We start from the raw sequence: 24144 nt of genomic DNA on the forward strand, positions 1-24144 counted from the left end.
GGATAGTTCTCTAGTTTGACCTTGACGGTCTCGTATAGTTCAAATCAAATCTTATCGTTTCACTGCACAAAGACAGGGCAAATCTCTCTATTGGTGTCAAGAGCAGTTACTCACGGGCAACCCACTCAGGACTTTCCTACGCACGGGTAGTACTGTTTTATCTACAGATACATGAGCTGCTTTTATACTACTTCTACGCTAGCTTTGTAATCCTATCTCTACTTGTTTCATCTCTAAAAATAATGCACCGTAGCTATGAATCCATGCGGAGTCTTATCGCTAGGGACTGCTACATGTGCAGAATCTTGTCTACGGAGCTTTTCCGTATTCGAATCATATGTTTTGGACCAATCTGGACCGTTCTTCATTCTTGTTTCAGCATGTAGAATGGACCTACATAGGCGTACCATATGGTATTTCCTGCCTATGGACCTTATCCTGCATTTCGACGTTATCAAATCATATGGACTTTGTGTGTCCAAGTAGTTCCAGCTTATGGATCCAGAGTTCTGAATCGCCATAGCACATGAACAGCGCGGACTCCAAGATCCGTTGTTCATTCCTGCCTAGTTCCTAGGTACTCTATCTGTGATCTGGGATCTGAATCATGTCTTTTTGTCTTTTCCTCAGATCAGGATTTGATCTACGGTCATATCAAATTTCTCCTAGTCTGCGCGGTCCTATGTCCGATTTCTTGTCAACTAAATCCCCCGTAGAAGTAGGTACTCCTAGTATGAAGGTCTTTTGACTCCGTTAAGTTCTGCTACGAACGGTTCTGTGAAGACTACAAGTCTTCTAATAGTACAGTCCCTTGATATGCCAGTGCATAGTAGAATGTAGAGAGTAGAACTTGGTGAATTACCGCTTAAGTCCTCTGCTCATAGTGTTCTACAGGTTTCGAACGGTCATACAGTTTTCTGACATGGTCTACGGCTCTCTCTAACTGGTCTAGCTGCACCTACGGCACATTCTACTAGCGGCACTAGCTTTAACTAGCAATTCGGGCTCACTCTAGTTCTTAATACGATAAATATCGCTCCGTAGCACTGTTTAAAGTGCAAAAAGAACTGTGTAGCATAGTCAACTAAGTCGCATTAACGGTGTGATGCTGAGGGCTGCTCAGTCATTGCGGCCTACAGCACTCATCATTGATCGTAACAATGTGAACACTGTAGGCCCCAATGACTGAGTGGTCCGTGGATTCGGCTACTCGGCTACACTAACCTCATGGCGCGGCACATTTAAATTCTGTGCACGACTGTTGCTGTCCCTTGTTCTCTTCCCTCCCCCCTCTCATCCCACAATATCTTTGTCCCTCTCCCTCGCTCTCGATTGACACCATCCCATGTGAGTTTATTTCCTTCCTTTGTACATTCATTGTCTTGACTATGATTCTCCTTCCACTAGAACATGACCCAAGAACATCATAACCCATGTGAGTTTATATCCTTCCTTCTACATTCAATTTGTATTGATTCCTCATTTTCAGACTTTCCACCTTTTTACTTCGAATCTGCTTGCCCATTGAGTTGAAAGTTGAGAGAGTTGAAAGGGCTGATAGTGCCATTAGTTTCTTTTAATTAGCATCTGTTTGTATTTTATTTTAAATGAACAATCATAATAAATGTCTTTTTTTGCATTACTGTCTTGTTCTGAACATAAATGAAGCCCTATTAAATGAGTATACACAGGCAAATTGACCTGTTGAGTGCGTGTACATGCATTCCCAGTGCACGTCGACGCTGATGTTGGCCGCGGTGACCGAGCGTTAGTGAGCGTTGGCGCGCGTTCATCTCACGGAATTAACTAACCTACCGCTGAGCCGCTAATGGGCGAAGTATACCACTCAAGAGTCAACCTGATATCAGAGCTACGGGAGTAGCACCAACACCAAATCAACCCAAAAACTAGTAAACCTCCGTGTAAAGTCTATCAATAACTCTACACACCAGGAAAGATTGCAAGGGTGGACTGCTTGGCAAAGGTTACGCACAAGATCACAGTCTCAATATCGTATGAAGGTTTTTATGAAATCAATGTGTAACTGCAAGTGTAAAAAAAACACCACAGCTACGGGATTCTAAGGTTTGTAGGGGCTCTGTTTATTGTCCAGTGGACTAAGTGGGACTATGAATTTCGTCTACGGTAAGACTAATTTGAACGATTGGAGACTATTGCCCTCGATGGACACGAAAACTAAGTCCTCGGCGGACACGAACGCTAAGACCCTCGACGGATCACGAAACAGTAATCAAGACCTCGGCGGCCTACAGACAGATAGTTCTCTAGTTTTGACCTTGACGGTCTCGTATAGTTCAAATCAAATCTTATCGTTTCACTGCACAAAGACAGGGCAAATCTCTCTATTGGTGTCAAGAGCAGTTACTCACAGGCAACCCACTCAGGACTTTCCTACGCACGGGTAGTACTGTTTTATCTACAGATACATGAGCTGCTTTTATACTACTTCTACGCTAGCTTTGTAATCCTATCTCTACTTGTTTCATCTCTAAAAATAATGCACCGTAGCTATGAATCCATGTGGAATCTTATCGCTAGGGACTGCTACATGTGCAGAATCTTGTCTACGGAGCTTTTCCGTATTCGAATCATACGTTTTGGACCAATCTGGACCAATCTTCATTTTTGTTTCAGCCTGTAGAATGGACCTACATAGGCGTACCATATGGTATTTCCTGCCTACGGACCTTATCCTGCATTTCGACGTTATCAAATCATATGGACTTTGTGTGTCCAAGTAGTTCCAGCTTATGGATCCAGAGTTCCGAATCGCCATAGCACATGAACAGCGCGGACTCCAAGATCCGTTGTTCATTCCTGCCTGGTTCCTGGGTACTCTATCTGTGATCTGGGATCTGTATCATGTCTCTTTGTCTTTTCTTCAGATTGGGACTCGATCTACGGTCATATCAAATTTCTCCTAGTCTATGTGGTCCAATGTCCAATTTCTTGTCAACTAAATCCCCCGTAGAAGTAGGTACTCCTAGTATGAAGGTCTTTTGACTTTGTTAAGTTCTGCTACGAACGGTTCTGTGAAGACTACAAGTCTTCTAATAGTACAGTCCCTGGATATGCCAGTGCATAGTAGAATGTAGAGAGTAGAACTCGGTGAATTACCGCTTAAGTCCTCTGCTCATAGTGTTCTACAGGTTTCGAACGGTCATACAGTTTTCTGACACGATCTACGGCTCTCTCTAACTGGTCTAGCTGCGCCTACGGCACATTCTACTAGCGGCACTAGCTTTAACTAGCAATTCGGGCTCACTCTAGTTCTTAATACGATAAATATTGCTCCGTGGCACTGTTTTAAGGTGCAAAAAGAACCGTGTAGCATAGTCAACTAAGTCGCATTACCGCGTTCGTGGCATTCACACGTGCGACCACCCGTAACGCACACCGACGACGTTCAACGCAGCTCAGCGTCAGACCCCTTTTTCCTGATGCACGGTGTTGATGTCTTCCTTCCCATCACGAAGCTTACAGAATGTCAACCAATCTTTCTCTGAGACCTTCAACCCCCCATGGTGGACCTGCGCAGGAGAATCGAGTATACAAAGGAAGAGTAAGGAAGGGAGGAGTGCAAACTTCTTCGCTCGGAGGCGAAGAAATTCAAGCACATTGGCATCAGCAAAATTCCTGACACGCTGTAATGGCATTACAGCATTCACGATCCGGTATAACGGGCAGGCCCAAGCCCGTTGTTATCTAATCTCGGGGGTTTGCGATAGTCTTACAATACAGTCACGATACTGTCGCAAGACTGTCACAAACTGTCATCTATTAATACCCAAAGGAGACGTCCAGTTCTTCGAGAGCTTCTCTTTATTTGGTCATCACATTTAAAGCAGCCAGAAAGATCCACATCCATTTACACCTTCGTTATCACGGGACCGGCATGTCGAAGAAAGTGATTGTGGATGCTCTCTCCGACAGTCGACTCGTCCTCTGCTCCAATGAAGCCGATGGGATTCAAGGAATACAGAGCAGTCGGTTCGTTTGACCAAGCCTACAGGTCAATCAAATACGATATGTCGAGAAATTCATTCCTCGGTGCATTTGGGATACGGTCGTTGGAAAAATTCTTATGGATAGAATGTGGTACTAGGCTTGAAGCTTGAAGTATGGTGAGCTGCACTTTGTATCGCTTCCCCCCTACTGATCTCTATTCTCAGATACCGCTTTACCCCGGAAATTTAACACGCTACTGCTTGAGAATTAAACACTGACGATTCCATCTGTTTTCAAAAGCGTTAAGCCGGTCATCAAACAGTACTCTAATGCACACATACAGTAGCAAGTACAGATCCAGATACACAGGTGATTGGCTGCATATATTATATTCCACGTATAAAGGGTTTGATCGTTCAAAAGGTGAACTGAGTTCTCCAGCTCTCTCCGGAACCCGAGGGAACCCGTTGCTCCGACCAACGATAAATATGGACCGCGTCAGAAAGGCGATATTTGTAGAGTTCAAGGCGCATCGACCGTTTGACGATGTCTCGTCTATCCGTCTCTTGTTCTTGAGGTAATATCGGCTCTGAGTCTGAGAGACAGGTGACATACTACTTTGAGGGTCAAGAATAGATGGTCTAACCTGAAGAGAAAACAGCAGTCCATTGGAAATAGTTCTGAACGAGCGGTGCAACTTCCTCGACCCTTGGAGACCGGGCAAGATCCGGCGCTGCGATTGATGGACGTTCGTTACCGCTGGATGGGTGTCGCAAAACGGGTAACTTCATCTCATCGATTCGGGAGTCGAAAAGGGCGAGAACGGTCGATGGAGTGGATCTTTGATTAATGCGATACATCAGGTTCAGCGAAAGACAGCGGTGCATTTATTATCTACCCTGCTTTAGTCGGTGACAGGAAAGATATTAAAGAAGCTGTTTGAGCCACAAGGTTGAGATACGAGGAGACAGTCCAACTGTGGCTGACGGGGAGATCAAAAATTTAACCCAGGGAATTCTCGTCAAGATTCGAAACGGTGCGTACGAAGTTGGATGTTCTTGTACGTCACGTAGAAAATACGACGAAAGTTCATGCAGCACAATGAGAGCAGGGGGACATGCCAGAACGGATTTTGACGATGCAAGATCATCACTATTGGCCGATGAATCCACAACGTGAAAGGTAGAGAGCAAGAACACGAGATGTGCTGGAGTTGGAGGATAACTGTCGTTCGTCTGTTAACTGCTCACTCAACAGGTTATGTAAAGAAGACCGACAATATTTGAACCCGTGAAGAAACGGCAGCCAGATCTCCGTGTCCGGAGTGAGTAGCCAACCAGTCGTCATTGTACTGACGGAGTGCTAGATTGAGGTGAATTGACGAGGACGATAAAATTAATGCTGTTGATTCTGATGACAGTGCCAAATGCGACAATGCGAGGTGGAGTGGCGCAGTAGGATGGTGTGAGCCCTTTACGAGTAGAGAACTGAACTGGGGTAATGATGGATACTCATTGGGGAAGAGAGAGGGCATGATGGTCCATGACCAAAAATGAGAAAGGCTGAGTCTGGAGGCTGTGTACTTCGCGGATTTCCACCATCACGACCTGAGCGCGTCATGCACCAACCAATTCAGACCAACGACAGGCGGCAGTTAAGCTTTGATATAAAAAGAAGAAGCTGTCGCCTTGCTATAAAGGTGCCATTCTCTTATAGCTGTGGACTTCCGGTTCGTCTCAGCCATGTCCAACACAGCGCGCCTCCTTCTGTCTCTTGGGAAGACGGTCGCTCAGATAACTGCCGAATTCGCACCATTTCCTGGGTTGTGTCCTGCTGTGGACATCTTGTGTTCAGTCATCCAACTGTGTGAGAATGTAGCCACAAACCGGTGGGTCCCTCTCTCGGATGAGCGTGCGCTTTCTGATGCGGTTGATCACAGGCATGAAGCCAGACAACTCCGAGATCGTTGTCACAGCCTGCTTCTAGCAGCCCGAGACCAGGAGAAGAGAGTACCGAATAGCCTCATCAACGCCTTCCGCGATATCGATGCGTGAGTTATATGATGCCCTCTCCCCCCGATTTTTACTGATTGTTTGGAAGTTGTTTGGTACACGTACAAACGCAAATGCACGCCTGGGCCCGGCTTCCTCGCCTCCAAGCCTTCCTGCACCAGGAAGAGATAAAGCACGACATTGAACGATGTCATAATCGTATCTCAGACTGTTACATGCGATTCCAGGTTGGTGTGGTGTACTCCTCCTCGGCCGATCAACGACTCACAAAACGCAGCTAGCTTCAGATATAGAAGTCAACCGTTGGCAAGAAGAATTCAAAGAAAATGCTGCTCTGGATCATCAGGAAGTCCTAAACTACCTTTCCGATATATCTAATGGTCAGACACTCACAAATGAAGCGTTAAAGGGGCATGGAGAGGTGCTAAATAACATCATGAAACTGCTACAGAATGTATGCAACTATCTCTCCAGTACAACTACTTACACTTACTGATCTGATAAATCTCTAGACGCTCAGTGAGGTCAAGCACGATAGGATGCACAACGGCCTTTCGAGTAATCTCTACCAAATACAATACGAGTCGGAGGACTTGTTGCCAAACCTACACCTCAACTCTGGCGAAGTTGTCAAAATCGGTCAATTTCCTGTCAGTGGAACTGCTGCAATGGACATCTACGAAGGGTTGTATCTGCAACGGGAAAAGGTTGCCATCAAAGTCGTGCGCGCAGTCAACTCCAACGACCAAAGTATGCGGGTGAGGAACATCCCCATCCATATGGACACAATGAACAATGAAACCGACTTTCCCCCCGCAGAGATTTATGAGAGAGGTTAAGATATGGGCGGACATTTGGAGGGTTGACAGAGGAAAGCATATTCTTCCGTTTTATGGATTCTGCCAAGATGACGGACCCTTCCCGTAAGGTTTTCGTAATCTCGTCCTGGTCTAGCCTTCTTCATATTTGTTTAGGTATATGATCAGTCCGTGGCAACCCAATGGAAACTCAATGGAGTATGTCAAGAGATTCGACAGGTCGGTAAATTATCGTCAAATGGTGAGCTCTTCACTCATCTCCTCCCCGAAGACACCTCACACTCGTCCGCTAAGGTTACCAATATTGCGCGAGGGCTGAGGGTCCTCCACTCCATGAAACCCCCGGTTGTGCATGGGGACCTTAAAGCTGTAAGACCATGCCTTCCTTCCACTCATCTAGAGGCCTCACTTCTTCTAGGTCAATATTGTTATCGATCCACGAGGGAATCCATTAATTGCAGATTTTGGACTCTCGCAAGTTAGTTCGAGTCCATAAGCATACACCTTCCACTAAGACAAACTTGTTGTCAGGTTGTTGAGGACATAACAGGCATACCCTTCACTCAAAGTCGGGGTGTGTCTGATTCTTACCGGTGGTTCGCTCCAGAGGTTTGTGTTGGCCAAGGGGCACTTTCAAAATATTCCGATATATATGCTTTCGCCATGACTACACTAGAGGTGAGTGTTCAATTACCAAGAGGTCGACTTGACTCAGTCGATCATTCAGTTATTCACGCATCAGCAACCTTACGCTAATATCAAGCATACGACCGAGGTCGTCATCAAAACCTCTCAAGGACTGTTTCCTATTCAGCCTATTGACCAGCGCGTTCTTGAAAGAGGCTTAAACAAAGATATGTGGAAGTTGATGACTGAGTGCTGGCACCGTATTCCATCTTCGCGACCTGATATCGATGGTGTCCTAGGAACTTTGGAGGGCATGGCTTGAATAACGCGTGTAGCCATGACGTGGAAAGCTTGGCGTGCTTGTATATACTGGTCTTTGTTGACTGGAAGCACGGACATTTATGATTGAGCTTTGAACGTTTGAACGTTAACCTTACTGATCGTAAGTACTTAGAAAAATCAAGTCACATGCAGCCACGCGTCCAGATGCGGGGGATCAACGAACCGTTATGGCATCCCCCCTTCTAGATCTTGAGCTCACATCCATAATTTCATTCTTTAATCCACCATGGCTGCATCGCGCGAAGATATTCAACGTGTATCCATCGACTCTATGGCTGACTGGGAACGCATCGAAAATAACTACAGGACAGCAGTACTGTCTGAATTACGAAGCCAGATCGCCGCCAAAGGTGTTCAAGGCGAGCAAGAAACCCTGCTTGCATACGCACAACGGGTTTGTCGTTTTTATATCTCATTTTCTAATTCCGTGTTGAGAATTTGCAAGTTTCTGGACCGCACTTTGATGCTAGCTCATCCAAATTTACGTGTCAACGGTCACAACTTCGAGGCGCTTAAAGACGGTCAGCCTGGTGCGCTTCAGCTTCTGCCTTCTGCATTCTATTCGTCCAACTAGTTTTATGATTGTAGATGTGGAACCCTTCGACGAAGCTTTAGACCGACGAATATGGTCATTGGCCGCTCATAGACAAGGGTGTCATAAAGCCATTGCAGAAACAAGACGAACCACCCCCACGAAGATCGCCAATTCGATTGATGAGTTATATGAACACGAGCATAAGATGGAAAGAGGAATACCAGACATACTTCAGGCCGACGAAAACGCGGAGGATATGACTCTAGATGGTGAGTCCTGTTGCCGTTGCAGTATCTTAATCGTAATCCGCGTATTTAGACGATATCGATGAGGGCCAAACAGAGGGGTTTTATAAAGCATCGGCGATGGCGGAAGAACTTGTACAGGTGAGTTTTCCTAAACTACCCAAGGGTTGAAATTTCTAAACCGTCCCGCTAGACAATGCCCAGTCAGGTCGAACGATCTGAGAGGCTGGAGGAAGTCGCCTTCGAAATCAAGAATCTCAAGCCTTGAAGGTCTGAAGTTGTGAGATTCCCACTGACTTTTCCAACGACTTTGTGAAGCGGGTTGACGAAGGGGTATATTTTTCATCATGAATATGAACCACGGAAACCTCCCCGACCACGACCTCCACCACGACCGAATCCTCCATCTCCGCGACCGAATCCTCCACCTCCGCGACCGAACCCACCACCTCGCGGTGCACCTCGACCACCAGAGAAACCTCCCCTTACTCCACCACGACCTCCGCGGCCACCAGGTGCACCTCGACCGGCACCTCGACCACGACCACCCGGGGCTCCACGCCCTGCACCTCTGCCGCGTTCTGTCAAAAATCCGTTAGTCTGATATTGGAATTGAAGAAAGACGTAATTGTACTTGTGGTGCCTAATCGTAGTCAGTCATACGATAGCTTTTACAATGATTTGTTATACGTACCAGGAGCTTTGGGTTTGGGTAAAAATCGTTCTATCGGGAGGAGCTTGTCTCCTCCGATGTAAACTTTGTCGCCCTTTTGAAAACTAGTGGCTACCATGCCTTCGCCCATCTTGATTGAGAAATAGACTTCGTTGATTGGGCCCAAAATCTCATCGACTTTCCCGATGACGGCTTTATTTTGTAGGTAGATAGGTGCATTGAAATAAGGAACTTTGTCGGGGATCGATGATGAACATAGCATTTCATCTTCTGCAGCGTGTATGAAGGAGCCCACCTCTGCAAAGCGAGTTAGATGGCGCCCAGAAAAAAAGGAAGATGAAAGTCACCTAGGACAGTATCCGGTGGGCCTACATCTCGTTGAAAGCCACCTCTACCACCACCACGACCTTTTTAAAGTTCATTAAATTAGTATGGAAGACGGACGAGTTATCATGTTTGTGGTACCTCCACGTCCAAAACCTCTTGATCCACTGCGACTCATGGGAAAACGAAAGATACTGTTACATTTGTGACAGCCAGGCGCGTGATATCATGAGTTTGCTTTTCGATGAACGCGTCCAGGTCCAGACGGCTTTCACTAATGCACCGTCCACCGACGAATCTGACGAAATCTTGATTGGGAGGGAACTATGGAGCCAGTTGACTTCGACGTCCTCCGAGTATCAGCAAATTTGTGTCTCTGTTTCTCCGTCTCCAGCCGCTTCTAACCCCGTTTCCGAAGTCTTCCGTGCGTTAACATCCTGGGCAGTCCTTGATGAAGAGGTCAATCATATCCCTGTTACACTCTTTTCTTTTCTGAAAACTTCTACGCGATAGACGGAGAATCTGGTCATACCCTCACGATGGGTATCTGGTTTTCGAAACGTTTTTTCAGGTGGCTCGGTTATCGTCTCTCCTACAAAACCCGTGCCACTTTCTGGAGTTGTAGTATCTGCGCTGAGCTTAGAGGCATACGAAGCGACTCTATCATATAGGGACACCTTCCAACATTTGTTGAGCGGTCCGCGTTGTATTTTACGCCAGGGAGAGATCCGAACACTCAATCTTACGACGGCCAATGGCATCAGGCATTCCGACTCGAAACCTCTGCAGTTCCGGTTAGACATGGTTGAACCAGTTCTTCAAGGATATGCCGAGGAAGGAAAAACCAAATTTATCGTTATCCCTTCCTTTGAGGACCAGACAACCGAAGTTCGAGCGGACGAAGGCGATACTGACAGTGATTTCGAAGGCGTCGAGATTAATGAAGACTTCCTAGGAAATTCTGTTTCCCAATTTACCTTTCATCCCATTTCTCCGTCGCCGGATAAATCTATCCAGTTGGGAGCTGGTCTTCCTACATCGAATGAAAATTTCACGTTAGAGGCAAAGCCTCTGCCTCTTCCCATTTCTTTAGAAGATGACCACACGGTATACCTTCGGACAGCAGACCTGAGCCGCGTTGGACTGTTGAATGGTGATTGGGTACGCTGTTTCTTCTCACCGCGGTTAGTTATTAACACGCGTTCCAGGCGATAGCATGTTCCTCATCTCAATGCCGTCTTGCGCGTGTGGTCGCAAACGATTCAGCTGCGGGATCAAGGTGAATTCTGTTTCCCACAATGGCTGTCACCATTTTTACGCTATAACCGGCAGCAATGTTGTGAAAGGATCACCGACACTTCTTCATAATTTGTACCCCGAGCACTTATATGGGACTCCAAGGATCTCCCTACGTCCCAGCCCTTTTGGCTCCGGAGATCCTACGGTCCCCACTGCTATCTCAATCACCATCGCTAGGGTCGCCTCCCCAATATCCATTAATCGTTCTTATCAGTCTCTTTTTTTAAATGCTCTGAAATCGCATTTTCAAGGGAAGAAGCGTCTGGTCAAGCAAGGTGACATTATTGCGATCGGTGTAGACACCGACGACGGTTTGCGTCACGATGAAATAGCACAAGGCGAAGAAACTCGTGTTACCGAAGAGTGAGTAGGTCTGAATCTCTCTCCTACCCATTCCGATCTCACTAATATCGGCGTTCAAGATCCCCTGTAGTAGTGATTCGCAACAACGGCGTGGTGTTTTTCATGGTCACTAATATCGAGTACGATACCATTTCCAAAGGCAAAGAGCCAGTACAAATGGATGCTTACTTTGGATCGACAACGGGAGAGCTAGGTTGTTGGTGTGACCCTGACGTTACAAGGATGGTACAGGCTGGATTAGAGCAGTCTCGTATACCTGACGTTTATTCGTATCTCGAAATCGGTGAGGCAGATTCATGTCATTGCTTTTTTTACCTACTAAGTTCGTGTTAAGCTGCTCCTGTGACTTATGGCAAGGCCAATTCTTTCAGGCCACAACCATCGTCCCGGAAACCATTTGACCAGCTATATTCCATCGCCTCCGTGATTTTAGAGCCATCAGGCGTGGACTATGACCTTCAACTCACTGCGTTATTAAAGGGAAGCAGAGGTGCTGGAAAGTTCACTGTTACTTCTACTGTCTCCCGACTTTTGGGTCTTCACTTACTGGAGGTTGGCACGCAATTTGCCCGCTGAGCGACGCCCTAACCTGATGCTAACCTGATGCTTAGGTCAATTGTTACGACGTCATCGGTGAGAATGATACGAAGACAGAAGCTCTTCTTCAAACCCGTTTTGAGAATGCTGTGTCCTGTGCGCCTTGCATTCTATTGCTTCGACACCTTGAAGCATTTGCTCAAACTACCCAAACGCCTGAAAGTGGTAAAGGTAGAATCTTACTATGTGTCAACTACCTGTCCCGATCTCAATTTCTTTCCAGAACCGGTGCTAGTCAGTGCACTCCGAGACTGCATCGAGACTGCCCATCAAGCATGGAAGAAGTCTAGCCACCCCGTCATAGTCTGCGGTACCACAAGTCAGCCAGACCGTGTACCGACAGCAATGTTGTCTTGTTTCAAGCACGAGGCTACTTTTGAGGTGTGTAGGCTAAATGTTCTCTTTGCAATTTTTCGGTAATCCGTTTCACAGGCGCCCGACGAACACGAGAGAGCTGAAATGCTCCAAGTACTTCTCAGCCATATAACTATCGCGCCTGATGTTTCCACCTCGCACCTCGCACAACAAACCGCTGCCTTCGTTGCCGGAGATCTTGTAGACTTAGTTCATCGTGCCGAATCTGCCGCCACCTTGAGAGCTGTAACCACTGGGCACGTTCAGATTGTTTTCCCTTCGTTATTTCTGTGCTGATCGATTTGGTCGCAGAAACAAAGATGAAAACAGTACCCTGGAAGCGGGTATATCGTTGACAAACGCTGATTTCGACAAAGCTTTAGGCCACGCGAGGGCAGCTTATTCGGAGAGTATCGGAGCACCGAAGATACCCAGTGTTTCTTGGGATGATGTTGGTGGGCTAGCGCAAGTAAAATCCGACATCATGGACACTATACAACTACCATTGGATTATCCCGAGCTATTTGCAGATGGTCTGAAGAAACGATCAGGTATGCACTTCTTCGCAAGTCTTGTCCTCATATGTGGTTACGACGGAACCACTGCAGGAATATTATTATATGGTCCTCCAGGCACTGGGAAGACCCTCATTGCGAAAGCCGTGGCTACCTCATTCTCTCTGAACTTTTTCTCGGTCAAAGGTCCGGAACTTCTGAACATGTACATCGGAGAATCCGAAGCAAACGTACGACGAGTCTTTCAACGAGCTAGAGACGCCAAGCCTTGCGTTGTATTTTTCGACGAACTGGATTCTATTGCTCCCAAACGTGGAAATCAAGGAGATTCTGGAGGTGTCATGGATCGTATTGTGAGTCAGCTTCTTGCTGAACTAGACGGCGCATCTGGTGGTAGTGGAAGTGCCGACGTATTCGTCATTGGTGCGACTAACCGACCAGATTTACTTGACCCTGCCCTCCTGAGACCTGGAAGGTGATTCGAATTGGAATTTATACATTTTTGATCGTGTGTGCTGAGTTTCTTGTGTCTAGGTTCGACAGGATGTTGTATTTGGGTGTTAGCCAAACTCATGAAGCTCAAGTGAATATCATGGAAGCGTTAACACGAAAGTTCCGCCTGCATCCAGACTTGAATCTGAAGATCGTCGCCGAACAATGTTCATTCAATTACACCGGGGCTGATTTCTACGCGCTCTGCTCCGATTCGTTACTCAATGCAATGTCACGAAAAGCGGAAGAATTGGAGGAGAAGATAGGTATTCATATGCTCTTCTCTTCTCCTAACGGAAACTCATCACCTGAACTCTAGCTGAATTGAACAAGCTACCGCCCCCTTATCGTCATCCTCATCCACTAAGTCCTCAGTACTACCTCGCAGAGATGGCATCTGAAGATGAGATTCAGGTCTTGGTTACGCAGAACGATTTTGACCGGGCAGTCCACAATCTCATCCCAAGCGTAAGTCAAGCAGAGATGGATCATTATCGAACAATACAGAGTCGCTTTTCTAAGAACCAATCAGGCGTGCAGGATAACTAGGCTTCCAATGTAGATTACTTGTCGATTCCATATTACTCATAGGGCAATGTATGCGCAGTTTCTGGTTGGAGCTACATAACACTCCGCAGAAGCGGCTGTGCAAAAGTTGCATGGCACCTCCCTCTTATGAACTAATTCCAACTCAAGAGGACGACCAAGCTTCTCCCTCTATCTCTCCTGATTCCATCCCGCTCAGGAAGCGACCCAACCTCAAACGTCCCATCCTCTTATTCGCGGCGTTCGCCCTCTTTGCATTCGTCTTTTTCAAAACAGGCCAGTGGACTGTGACGCAATCACCATCAAATTCTCCGGCAGCACCCTCAGACCCACAAACCCAAGATTCAGAATCATCAGATACAGGAGATAAAACACATCAAACGCAGCAAGAACAAGAAGATATGTCACCTGGAAAACATAGCATTGGATAGTGAGTCTTGTCTGCTCTTTGGTTGCGAGCATTCGCCTTACCGACAGTCTATTTAAGCTTCGTCAATTGGTTGGTAGCGTCTGCTGGATAGTTCTTTCTCCGGCTCACAACTTTACACAGGGGTATCTATGGACGGAAATTTCCTCCTTCTCTGATTCCAGTAGATGATTTAACGTATGTGCCTGATCATCTCGCTCAGCAATCCCTATTCACCCACATTTACCAGTCACCTCCTCTATTCTTTTGCGAACGTGAACGCCGGATCAGGTGAAGTTTTTCTCTCCGATAAATGGGCCGACCAGGATATCCACTATCCAGGCGACTCCTGGAACGATCAGGGAAATAACTTGTATGGCAACTTCAAAGCAATCTATAATCTCAAGAAAGAAAACCGCCACTTGAAAGTCCTCCTCTCTATCGGTGGTTGGACATATTCTCCTTCGTTCCACCCTGTAGTCGTTTCCCCAGCCCTCCGACAGAGGTTCGTCGAGAGTTCGATCAAACTCCTCGAGGATTATGGGTTAGACGGACTGGACGTTGACTATGAATACCCCCAAAACGATGAACAGGCCAGAGGCTACGTTTTGCTCCTGAAGGAGCTGAGAGAAGCGTTAGACAGGCACGCGAATCAGAAGAGTTGTAATTATCGTTTCTTGCTAACGGTCTGTAACGTCCTGGTTCTGATCACGACCCTCACTAACTCATCTTGCAGATTGCCGCACCTTGTGGGCCACAAAACTACGAACGCCTCCACATAAGGGACATGGATCAATACCTTGACCTTTGGAACATGATGGCCTATGACTTCGGTTGGTGACTTCATATCTGTACACGGATAGCAGGAAGACTGATATCGTCTGTAGCGGGATCCTGGGACCAGGTTTCTGGTCATCAAGCTAATTTATACGGAGATCCTATTAGCGCTCATAGGGCTGTCTCCCATTACATCAACCACGGTGTGGCCCCTAAGAAAGTAATCCTCGGAATACCATTATACGGACGCTCTTTCCTAAATACAGAAGGTCCTGGCTCTCCTTTCTCGGGTATAGGTATCGGAACGTGGGAAAGTGGTGTTTACGACTATCGCACTCTGCCACTTCCGGGGTCGTACATTATGCGCGACGAGGAGGCCAAAGCTAGCTGGACTTACGATTATTCGAAGAAAGAAATGATCAGTTTCGATAGTGAGGAGGTGGGGAGGTGGAAAGGCGAATGGATCAGGCGTATGGGTTTAGGAGGAAGCATGTTTTGGGAATTGGTACGTTGATCTATCTTCGGGTTACGGCTATCTTGTCCTGACTTCCGAGACGGATAGAGTGGAGACAAGGGTAGCGACCGGGACGGTATGGAAACAGGGCCTGGAAAGGACCCACAACCTGGACGAAGTTTGGTGCACATTGTAAGACAAGCGATGGGAGGTTTGAATACGGAGCACCAAAACTGGCTGAGATACGAACGCAGCCAGTTCGACAACATGAGGAAAGGTATGGAATAATATAAACTGTAAGGAATTCGCGGACATCTGAATTCGCGTATAATACTTGCATTATAATGGGATGGTCTGCATTGTTTCATTTGTCCTAACGTGTGTTCGTTGTCAAAAGTAGTAGATTATGGGGCCGTCTATGCAGAAAACTTATCGCGCTGATGTCGATTTCAATGGTCAATGCGCACCTCAGGAAACTCTGAACGACCCTCGGCCCATTTATATTTAAGGGAACCTCGTATTCTTTCTTCCTGAGTGCTGACTACTTTCCCTGAACAAGAGACGTTGATGGGCGTGAACATAACTTGAAGTTGATGCTCACCTCTCCACACCAACTTTCCCCATGCTTTTCCGTGTTTGCCTTCGCATTTGAACTTGGTCCTGGTTACGACCCAAAAACAATCAGGTATTTTTTTCTTGGACCACCGGGTCTGGTGGACGTGTTTTCCAACACCACCGGAGGGTGTCTTTGAAAGAATTTCGTAAAGGGTTCCCGACCTCGTTGGAGCGAGGGATGGAGGAAGTCTTTTGGGCAAGAGTTTTTGGAGTGAGTGGGGGATGGCGGGAATTGTCGGCGTTGAACACAAGGATGTCCAGAACATGATGGCGGAAACAGGGAGAAGGAGGGAAAGGGCGTACACAATCATGATCTTACTCCGACGACCACGTTCACCTCGTTCTGGGATTCCGTTGTTCAAATTTGCTCGATGCTACGCCCACCACACTGTCAAGGCTGAAACAGATGCTCTGGGTATGCCTTTACGGCCCACTTGGTCTATAAAAGAGCTTTTATCATCTTACCCTAAACCTACATTGGCTTCGTCGACTCTTACGCGGATCCACGAACTATCGGCTCTCATTCCTCCGGGAGAGGGAACAAAGGACCACGAGAAGCTAAAGCAAGAGTTGGAAGAGCTCGTGAGACTAGTGGAAGCTGTAAAGCTTGTTAATACGGAGGGCGTAGTGTTTCAACATTGGGGACCAGAACTAGGAAATGGAGCAGAGCCTGATCTAGAAGTCGGTGTCACTTCCTCAGATGTACCATGCGGAAGCCAGTTGTTAGTGCATGCTCAAAAAACCGTGGACGGGTTTTATGTTGTGGATGCGGACAGGCGACGATGAAGTGATACAGGCTTGTTCAGGTGAGCCTCCCATCTACTTTTTTATGTGTCCTCATGTTTCGATAGGTATATGCATATCTGAATGCATTACACCTTATAACATCTGAAGCTCTTGTTCTTTACGTGGAAATGAACAGTAGAGCGTTCGACACAGTAATCTTTCTCGACCTTCGTCGCCTGCGTTTCCTCCTTCTCAGTCGCGTGCTGAAGGTTTTGGGTAAAACCTCCGGACGTTCGACAGTTCAGCTTGAGTCATAAGGGTTTTCATTCTTATCCAAGTACTTACGCTAACAGTCACTGAATAATGACCTTTTCTGGTAGATATTATTGAAGCGAGCCGCCAGAATACCCTCTTGACAACTTTAAAACGTCGAGCTCCTCCCCGCAGTTGATCTCCGACGCGTTGAACCCAAGCGCATTTGTTGGTTTGGACGACACAATGCCATTGCCATAAAGTGTTAGTCGTTCTTGCCAGCTTCTCCGGTAGGGTCACCATAGTTGAGCCTAATTCTCCTTATGGTCAATACTCACAACTGCGGCACATTACTTTCCCGCCGGAGCCTCGACGGCGATCGACCCAACTCCTCTCCAGAAGCTGATCTCGGCCTTTTCACTGTCTCCCAAGTGTCAGTTGCGGTCCTCTCACCGCCTACGTCAGCTGAAGTGGAAGTGCATCTGGGTTATCGCAATTCGCGACAGTTGTCCAGAGCTGGAACCATCTACGAAGGTTAGGGAGATCTTACTATTCGGGGTCAAGTCTTCAGTATTCGATGCGATAGACCGCGCTGTCAATTCGGAAGTGGCGTGGCCGTGTTCTTGCAATGTCTTTCTCAAGTGCTTTGACTGAATGATCACGACAAGGTTGCCTCAGAAATGTATCAATTGAACACTCTTGTTGGCATTATCTCAGGTTTGTTCTCGACCGATTTTCGACCTAGCCATCCCAAGCTTTGCTCCTGCTCTACTTTTTCATGCGCTACACGTCCTTCTTGGCCTTTCTTGCTGCCGCCACGACGGTATCTGCCGATAATCGACAAGCATAAAAACGTTGACTGTCCCGATCCAGCCAACCTAGACCACTGTCCAGGCCATGTAACCGGCGATGCTGACTCATGCACCTTCGGGCTCTGGCTCTGTCGCCACCCCATGTAATCGGAGACCCCCGTCGGTAACTGCCAGGGTGGAACTGGCGACCCGAAAATTTGTCGGAGATAGAACTGTTCCTCATGGCGTCAGTGTTAGATTCTCAGCGGACGCTGAAGAGGAACTGCCTGTTGATGTATCGTTCTCCACATAAAGGACTCACTGTATCCTCACCGTATTTCTGCATGTAGGTTTTTTGACGTCCATCCCTACAATCGTTGCTGTCGCCGAGAAAGAATATCATATCAACCTTGAGACAGGGTGTTCAATGGTATATGCTTTGCCTAACTGGATCAATGCTACATGGTTGAATGCTGCTCAGGTTCAGTGTAGATACTAAATAGATATCCAAAGTTCATGCTCGAAGAGTATAGGAGGATTAAGTACTTGTACTTAATCCCCAAGTACATCACAGGTAACAGGCAGGACTGCATACTCGTTGATATAGGATATAATGATAATAAGCAAAAAATTACAGACAATGTTCGCCGATTTCCAGAGTCCCGTCCTTATAAACGTGAAGTGTTATAACGCCAAGTTATCCCTGCTATCAGTATCATCACCACAATGATCCCAAATAATATTCTCGCTTACCACTCAAATAACCTCCGATGAAAGAGTGGAAATCTTGAGAAACGCATCCAGTAGTGCAGGGACCACAAACGGTTCCCTGCATTCCCGTTGAACGTCTTTTAACGAATCTTCAATAGCTTTCCGTCTCCCTCGCTCTTCCTCCAGCTGTTTCTCAGCGAATTCAAGGCGTGCTTCGATGGCTTTCACCGTGGCTTGAAATCAATTAGGTCAGGAGCAATATAAAAAAGGCTTCTTACCAAAGTCACCGCTAGCCGGCGTGTTGCTACTTGAGGAAGAGTGAGGTACAAGGATCTCCGGACGGGTAGGAACAGTCGCCGACAACCGAGTTAAATGGTGAATGATAACAGTCTCTCTTGCTAGTTCAGTGGCAAGTCGTTTCCGGACCTCCTCAAGTTCGGCCGTCAGCTGGCTAATTCTCTGGTCTGTTTCTTGTCGGGAACGAGATATGGGATCCGTATGTTGTTCGGGCGATCGTGAATGTACATGGCCAGGCTGAAACGAGCGAGTTAGGTTTTATCGAGGGCTAAACGAGATTGAAGGGGACAGATAGATGGACGAGAAGGCCAGGGCAACCCTCAGTTCATATGGAAATATAACGGACTAACCGCCGAAACCGAGACTCGTGCCTCATGTTCATGTTCCATAGCGGGTGGAATGTTGAGTGGAGTGGGTATGAGCGATGCTGATGGTGCGTGGTGTAGCCCTTCCTATGTAAGATTCAGACGAGACGTGTAACCAGAAAGAAAATATCAGTACTTTAGACGTCCGCGGATGAGACTGAAGCGAATGATGAGTACATTTCTAGAATGACGCCAGCTCATAACGAACCCAATGATTGGAAGCTAAAGCACTGGAGGGAGGACTAGGCGAAGCCGTTTCTGCTAGTACTTGTATCCTACTCTCTAAATGCTCCAGAAACTGGCGAGCCTGACTGAGATACGGGTCCGGATCGTCGCTGTTTTCAGTATGTTGATCGGTAAGCTGTTGTCTCAACGGTTTTCCACCTGTCACCGTCGTCTGCGCCTGCAAACCTTGATTTCGTGAGCGCGTTGTTCTGTTTGAAGCCCTATGAGGCAAGTTGATGAAATGCTGTGAAACTGCAAGGAGCACTCACAGTAATTCCGCCCGGAATTCTATCCTTTCGCTATTGAAAGCTTTGAGATTGAATTCTTGCATGAATGACGAGGAATGTGCACATTAATAAATTTGGAAGGGTCTCTTCCAAAGAAGCCCGGCTCGCAACGGAAGCATGAGGACCAAGTTTGCCGTTCAGATGCTTGTCGAGGGTCTATCAAAAGATTGAGAACGCAACCCACTAGAAAAAATGAATGGAAACTCACACCTCCCCTTGTTGTCTCCCAGAAGAACTGTAAAACACCCTTCTCAACAATGCTGATGTTGGACCTTGGTGGTCTTGGGATCTTGAGGGCACTTAGGTCTTCTTGGAGTATACCTATTGCGCCAATGAGGTCGTTCGGGTTGATAAGGGAGGCCTTGAGATCTCGGTAAGTAATGGTGATGATATCGATAACTGGGGTGGGCATTCGTTTGGGGAATAAAGGAGCAGAGGAAGGCCCGATATCGCCGAGTAACTATTTTTTCTGTGTAATGATTACTGGGGGTCGGCAACCGCGGTTCAAAACCCGTTAGGTGACTAAGCAACCAAAACGTGAAATCCTTCGCGCGCGACTGTGTCGCAAGTTCTTCTGCTTCCACTGGGGTTTTCATCTATCCTACGTACATAGAACAAGCTCTATTATATGTAAAATGAGTAAGAGACATGATTACCACCAGATTCAGACCAGATTCAACGATAGTAATCCTCCTCAGAATCACTCTTCCTTGATTCCTCGGTCTCTCCCTTCCAATACCGTGCCTTCTTGGAAAACTTGTCTCTTTCTGCCTTGAAATGATCTCCTCGAGCCTGCTGTACACTTGTTACTGCCTCCAAATCGTTCTCCTTGTCTGCTTGTGTGTAGCCGTCTTCTAGAGGATCCTGATCATTACCGATGGCAGTCTTGTCTGTATTCCGAGATGCTGCTGCCATTTCTCGTGCTAATGAGGCTTGTCCACGTAAGGTTTGCTTTCTTTTCCTTTTCCCCCCACTACTCCATGTATCCGGCATAAATAGAACACTGCTGCGAGTTTAGAAGAGCCCAGGAATAAGAGGGAAAGGGTAAACAACGACGCGTTCGTGATGTTTACATCTATTTACAGTGAGATTTGGTAGGAAATTCGGAATGAAAAACTGGCGTCTCCGGTACCCTAGAAACCATCGGTAATTACTATAGGATACTAACTACAGGTAACTACAAGAGAACATTTGTGGAATTCACCCTGCAACCAGTTGAAAGCAAGAGGGTGTAGCGTGATTCTAGGGGATAGACACAATTTTTTCATAAAGTCTTCTTGTAGCTACCTACAAAACCATATTCTCAGTACTTATCTCCTACAAACTTAGGAGTGATAACCTCTCCTTCGAGCTGCCCACTTGCGCGCGAAAGAATATCGCGAGCTTGGCTTGAAATTCCAGCTTACCTAAGTCACGACTCCGCGTCAATTCTCGCAGAGGATTGCCGACCCCCATGTAATGTATAGGCTTCAAGCGGATCCGGGAACATCACGTGTCGAAGCGTGACAAACAAGCGTGAAAAATAGTATTTCTATATCAACTACTGTAGATAGACAGATATTCCAAATTGGACTCCGTCAAGGTCTCACAAAATAGTTTCCCGATGGCGTGACGGCCCGATTTTGCTATTTTTGAGTTTTCACTGAGTTGATATCAATTCTGTCTGACCGCGCGCGTTACAATTCGACGTCTGCATTCCTGCTAGTTGCCCCTTTGATCCCTTTAGAAAAGGTAATCCACACGGCAGTGCCTTCGAATCTCGTCCAGGCCCTCAACGAAGTCCGGCAACATGGGCTACAGGCATATTTAGTGTTCACCGAACTTCATGCATTACGGTTATGATGTGAGTATAAAAGTTCAGCTGTCGCTGCACAAAACTCCAGGGTCAGACGGATCCTGCCGGTCGAGATCCCTCGCAGACTACATCGCCTACTCTGGCATTCGACAAGTGTTTGGAAACAACGTCAACAGTTGCATCAGCAAGATTAACGCTAACTTGGGCATTTAGGTAAACAATCAAGCAAGAATACGGCCTTGCAGAAGGATCGATCAGGTTCAAGCGGATCTGACTAGTATCGACCGTACTTAATAGGTTTTGAATTTGACTGAAGCAATGGTAATGACCTCTGGCCATGGTACTTAGCACCAATAGCGGAATTGTTCTATGAAACACAAGTTGTCGATTCCCTCAATGAGTTTATGAGTTAATCCTTATCCCATGTCTCCAGCAACCTCGGACTGGCAGCTTCTACTACCCTCCAGTAAAGAGACAGCCAAGGTAACGATAATTCCTCCTCCCTATCTAAATCCTCTCAAACCGTCTTTACTAGACCACGAGACCGAGTAAGTTACTTCTCGATGGATTGGGATCGATCTGGACATTTGGCAGATCGTTTCACAATGGGGAGGCGAATCCCTACTAGTACTACGAGTCTCCCTCTATCCGGGAAAATTATACCAGGAAGCGCTTTTCCTGATGCGGCAGACCGTGGTTCTAACGCTCGGTGGTGAAATTGGACACAAAGTTGCTTTCACCCCGGCGGACTACATATATTCCTATCTAAATCTAAATCTATATATGGCTGCCATTACGTCGATCATATACGCAAGTCAGCACCCATTTACCTTCAACATGGCGTAGCAGAGAACGCGGCCGATTCTATGAAGGGTGTAAATTAGCATATCTTCCATTGTCGTACTGTCTTTGCTTGCAGTACCTTGTATTTATCACTAATCGCTAGTACCGTTCAGAGAGCTACTGGAAGAATACACGGCGAATTAGAATTACAGATATATGGGTCCGTAATAGAGCCATCAATACTACGTCGCAGCCTGAATACCCCACCGGATCATCTCATTGCTAGTACCATCGGTCTCATCGACCAACAGACGCGCTCCTTCAACTCCAGCGATCGGAAGTCTTAAGTTCTGCCCTCCGTGAGAGATATGGCTTGGAAGAATGCCTGCTTGGAGGAGGGCCGATGCATGATCCCACCAAATATGCTCTACGAGCGGTACGAAAGTGAGAATGCTCGGAAGTTGCGTGTGGGAAGTACAAACCATGGTACAAGCGATCACCTCGTACGTTGACGACGCCAACGAATGGAACCTCAAGCTTCCTTCCTGTGGGAGGTATGCCAGGTAAAAGCCAATCGACAACTCGATCATGGGTCAGTTTGAAGATAAATTCATCTTTAAAAAATGGTTAATCGTGAACGCCCTCTCAATTAACCGAGACGAGTACCGATGATGCGATCGCTTCCAACTGTCCGAGAAACGAGTTGCAGCTCTGTGTCAGGGGGATTGCTGGATTTTGAAATGCGGGAAGGTAAGCGAAGCTTACAACCTCCTGAAGATACCAAACAACTAACGCGAAGATGAAGTGGTCGCGGTAGAATGCAGTAAGGTTTTTGCGGCCGACACCACCCGTCATCTAAGCCTCAATCATTACCCGCATGGAGAGTAAAGGTTGTCAACTGACTGTCGGGATGTGATTGACATATGGCTCGGCCTGTTAACCTGTCGATGCGGGGATGAAAAAAAATTACTGCGCAGCAGATACGTACCACCATCGTTCCCATTGTCTTTGCCACGCTCCTCACTTCGAATTCAAAGTAGGTATGTTCATCCCAAATGGCCTCAATATCGAAGATAGGAGCACCAAGGGTCTTCCTCACAAAAACGAGAGTTCGGCTGTGAGCTAAACTGGCAAATCCTGGATTGTAATCGGCCGACTGAGGAAGAACAAAAAGAGGTGAGTCAGTGGCGTATTTGTGGACTGTGATACTTGGAGATGTGTTGGTGAGGGGTAGGCTGGTCGGGGAATGAATGAATAAAGGAACGGAATTGGTGTTCGGAGGAGAGCCAAATGCGATGAGACACGATAATCTGGCGTCTTTAGAAATAGCCTGGTTGACATCGGAGAGGATTTGGGGGTCATAAACTGCCAGCATTCTCATCACCGGTCACCGATGTGTAGGCATCGAACATACCATTTACAGCGAACTTAGTCTTGAGATCCAACTCCTTAATCGAAAGTAAAGCTTCGAGTCCTTCCCTCAAGACTTGCTCAATCGTCCAGCCAGGACCATCCCCTTTAATGGTTGCACCGACAACTGCAAATCCTTCCTCGGCCCATTTCTGTACTGGTTCGGGGTCTAGTAGTTTCGCGGTGTCCTTTCTCCTGTCAAAAGACCCTTCTGGGGGTAGAAACATTATCATGCCTGGACCTGTTCCGCGCCGAGTAAGCGGGGGTTGTAAAACAACATTCTCGCTCAGGTTAACAAGAGGTGCTGAAGGAAGGGGTACTTCTCGCTCGTCAGGAGAGTCTGGATCATAGCACGATGGCGGCATTGTCAATGCCAGTCGAGGTAACAGTTCACACTTCGGGAAACATCATCATTCCAGACCCGTCCGGAAATTTCACACGTACCGAATCCGGCTATTCTCGCCACCGCGTTGAGAGCACAGTTTCCCTATCATAGTAACACCACAAGATTCCAGATAGACCGTCATGGGAGCCGGCCT

The 24144-nt window shown here is 47.0% G+C and overlaps 11 protein-coding genes across 12 annotated transcripts; 5 read left to right on the plus strand and 6 right to left on the minus strand.

Moving 5' to 3' along the window:
* Window positions 1–4610: 4610 nt before the first annotated feature.
* Window positions 4611–5503, minus strand: E1B28_004058 (uncharacterized protein; the record flags this gene model as incomplete). Its single annotated transcript, XM_043148513.1, has 4 exons — window positions 4611–4809; window positions 4868–4951; window positions 5014–5193; window positions 5247–5503. 4 exons carry the CDS (start codon window positions 5501–5503, stop codon window positions 4611–4613), a joined length of 720 nt encoding a protein of 239 aa, XP_043013112.1.
* A 208-nt stretch (window positions 5504–5711) lies between these two features.
* E1B28_004059 (uncharacterized protein) lies at window positions 5712–7748 on the plus strand (the record flags this gene model as incomplete). Its single annotated transcript, XM_043148514.1, has 11 exons — window positions 5712–5857; window positions 5909–6019; window positions 6070–6208; window positions 6259–6435; window positions 6494–6739; window positions 6801–6904; window positions 6956–7040; window positions 7094–7168; window positions 7218–7277; window positions 7331–7477; window positions 7527–7748. 11 exons carry the CDS (start codon window positions 5712–5714, stop codon window positions 7746–7748), a joined length of 1512 nt encoding a protein of 503 aa, XP_043013113.1.
* A 246-nt stretch (window positions 7749–7994) lies between these two features.
* Window positions 7995–8816, plus strand: E1B28_004060 (uncharacterized protein; the record flags this gene model as incomplete). Its single annotated transcript, XM_043148515.1, has 5 exons — window positions 7995–8162; window positions 8214–8298; window positions 8357–8572; window positions 8622–8689; window positions 8742–8816. The coding sequence occupies 5 exons, from the start codon at window positions 7995–7997 to the stop codon at window positions 8814–8816; spliced, it is 612 nt and encodes a 203-aa protein (XP_043013114.1).
* A 77-nt stretch (window positions 8817–8893) lies between these two features.
* E1B28_004061 (uncharacterized protein) lies at window positions 8894–9724 on the minus strand (the record flags this gene model as incomplete). The annotated part of the gene is made up of 5 exons (XM_043148516.1): window positions 9687–9724; window positions 9569–9628; window positions 9243–9518; window positions 9183–9191; window positions 8894–9129 (listed from the first exon to the last, which is right to left on the minus strand). The coding sequence occupies exons 1-5, from the start codon at window positions 9721–9723 to the stop codon at window positions 8894–8896; spliced, it is 618 nt and encodes a 205-aa protein (XP_043013115.1). The 5' UTR covers window position 9724.
* A 2918-nt stretch (window positions 9725–12642) lies between these two features.
* PEX6 (peroxisomal assembly protein) lies at window positions 12643–13714 on the plus strand (the record flags this gene model as incomplete). The annotated part of the gene is made up of 3 exons (XM_043148517.1): window positions 12643–13148; window positions 13208–13431; window positions 13485–13714. 3 exons carry the CDS (start codon window positions 12643–12645, stop codon window positions 13712–13714), a joined length of 960 nt encoding a protein of 319 aa, XP_043013116.1.
* Window positions 13715–13824: 110 nt separating this feature from the next.
* Window positions 13825–14309, plus strand: E1B28_004063 (uncharacterized protein; the record flags this gene model as incomplete). Its single annotated transcript, XM_043148518.1, has 3 exons — window positions 13825–14141; window positions 14189–14210; window positions 14262–14309. 3 exons carry the CDS (start codon window positions 13825–13827, stop codon window positions 14307–14309), a joined length of 387 nt encoding a protein of 128 aa, XP_043013117.1.
* A 1338-nt stretch (window positions 14310–15647) lies between these two features.
* E1B28_004064 (uncharacterized protein) lies at window positions 15648–18389 on the minus strand. Its single transcript, XM_043148519.1, has 4 exons — window positions 16461–18389; window positions 15950–16402; window positions 15816–15898; window positions 15648–15764 (listed from the first exon to the last, which is right to left on the minus strand). The coding sequence occupies exons 2-4, from the start codon at window positions 16272–16274 to the stop codon at window positions 15753–15755; spliced, it is 420 nt and encodes a 139-aa protein (XP_043013118.1). The 5' UTR covers window positions 16275–16402; window positions 16461–18389; the 3' UTR covers window positions 15648–15752.
* E1B28_004065 (uncharacterized protein) lies at window positions 16273–16749 on the plus strand (the record flags this gene model as incomplete). Its single annotated transcript, XM_043148520.1, has 1 exon — window positions 16273–16749. One exon carries the CDS (start codon window positions 16273–16275, stop codon window positions 16747–16749), a length of 477 nt encoding a protein of 158 aa, XP_043013119.1.
* A 99-nt stretch (window positions 18390–18488) lies between the features above and the next one.
* Window positions 18489–20029, minus strand: E1B28_004066 (uncharacterized protein; the record flags this gene model as incomplete). The annotated part of the gene is made up of 8 exons (XM_043148521.1): window positions 18489–18676; window positions 18722–18977; window positions 19091–19192; window positions 19242–19262; window positions 19314–19551; window positions 19600–19629; window positions 19682–19773; window positions 19826–20029. The coding sequence occupies 8 exons, from the start codon at window positions 20027–20029 to the stop codon at window positions 18489–18491; spliced, it is 1131 nt and encodes a 376-aa protein (XP_043013120.1).
* Window positions 20030–20292: 263 nt separating this feature from the next.
* On the minus strand, window positions 20293–20610 carry E1B28_004067 (uncharacterized protein; the record flags this gene model as incomplete). Its single annotated transcript, XM_043148522.1, has 1 exon — window positions 20293–20610. The coding sequence occupies one exon, from the start codon at window positions 20608–20610 to the stop codon at window positions 20293–20295; it is 318 nt and encodes a 105-aa protein (XP_043013121.1).
* Window positions 20611–22285: 1675 nt separating this feature from the next.
* Window positions 22286–24052, minus strand: E1B28_004068 (uncharacterized protein). Of its 2 annotated transcripts, XM_043148523.1 has the most exons (7): window positions 23610–24052; window positions 23184–23560; window positions 23099–23128; window positions 22989–23050; window positions 22862–22923; window positions 22678–22809; window positions 22286–22622 (listed from the first exon to the last, which is right to left on the minus strand). In XM_043148523.1, the coding sequence occupies exons 1-7, from the start codon at window positions 23968–23970 to the stop codon at window positions 22438–22440; spliced, it is 1209 nt and encodes a 402-aa protein (XP_043013122.1). In that variant the 5' UTR covers window positions 23971–24052; the 3' UTR covers window positions 22286–22437. The 2 variants fall into 2 exon arrangements, with proteins under 2 accessions (XP_043013122.1, XP_043013123.1); XM_043148524.1 differs by having other exon boundaries at window positions 22862–23128.
* Window positions 24053–24144: the final 92 nt, after the last annotated feature.

The sequence above is a fragment of the Marasmius oreades genome, chromosome 2 (genome assembly GCF_018924745.1).
Source record: "Marasmius oreades isolate 03SP1 chromosome 2, whole genome shotgun sequence".
Classification (NCBI taxonomy): Eukaryota; Fungi; Basidiomycota; class Agaricomycetes; order Agaricales; family Marasmiaceae; genus Marasmius; species Marasmius oreades.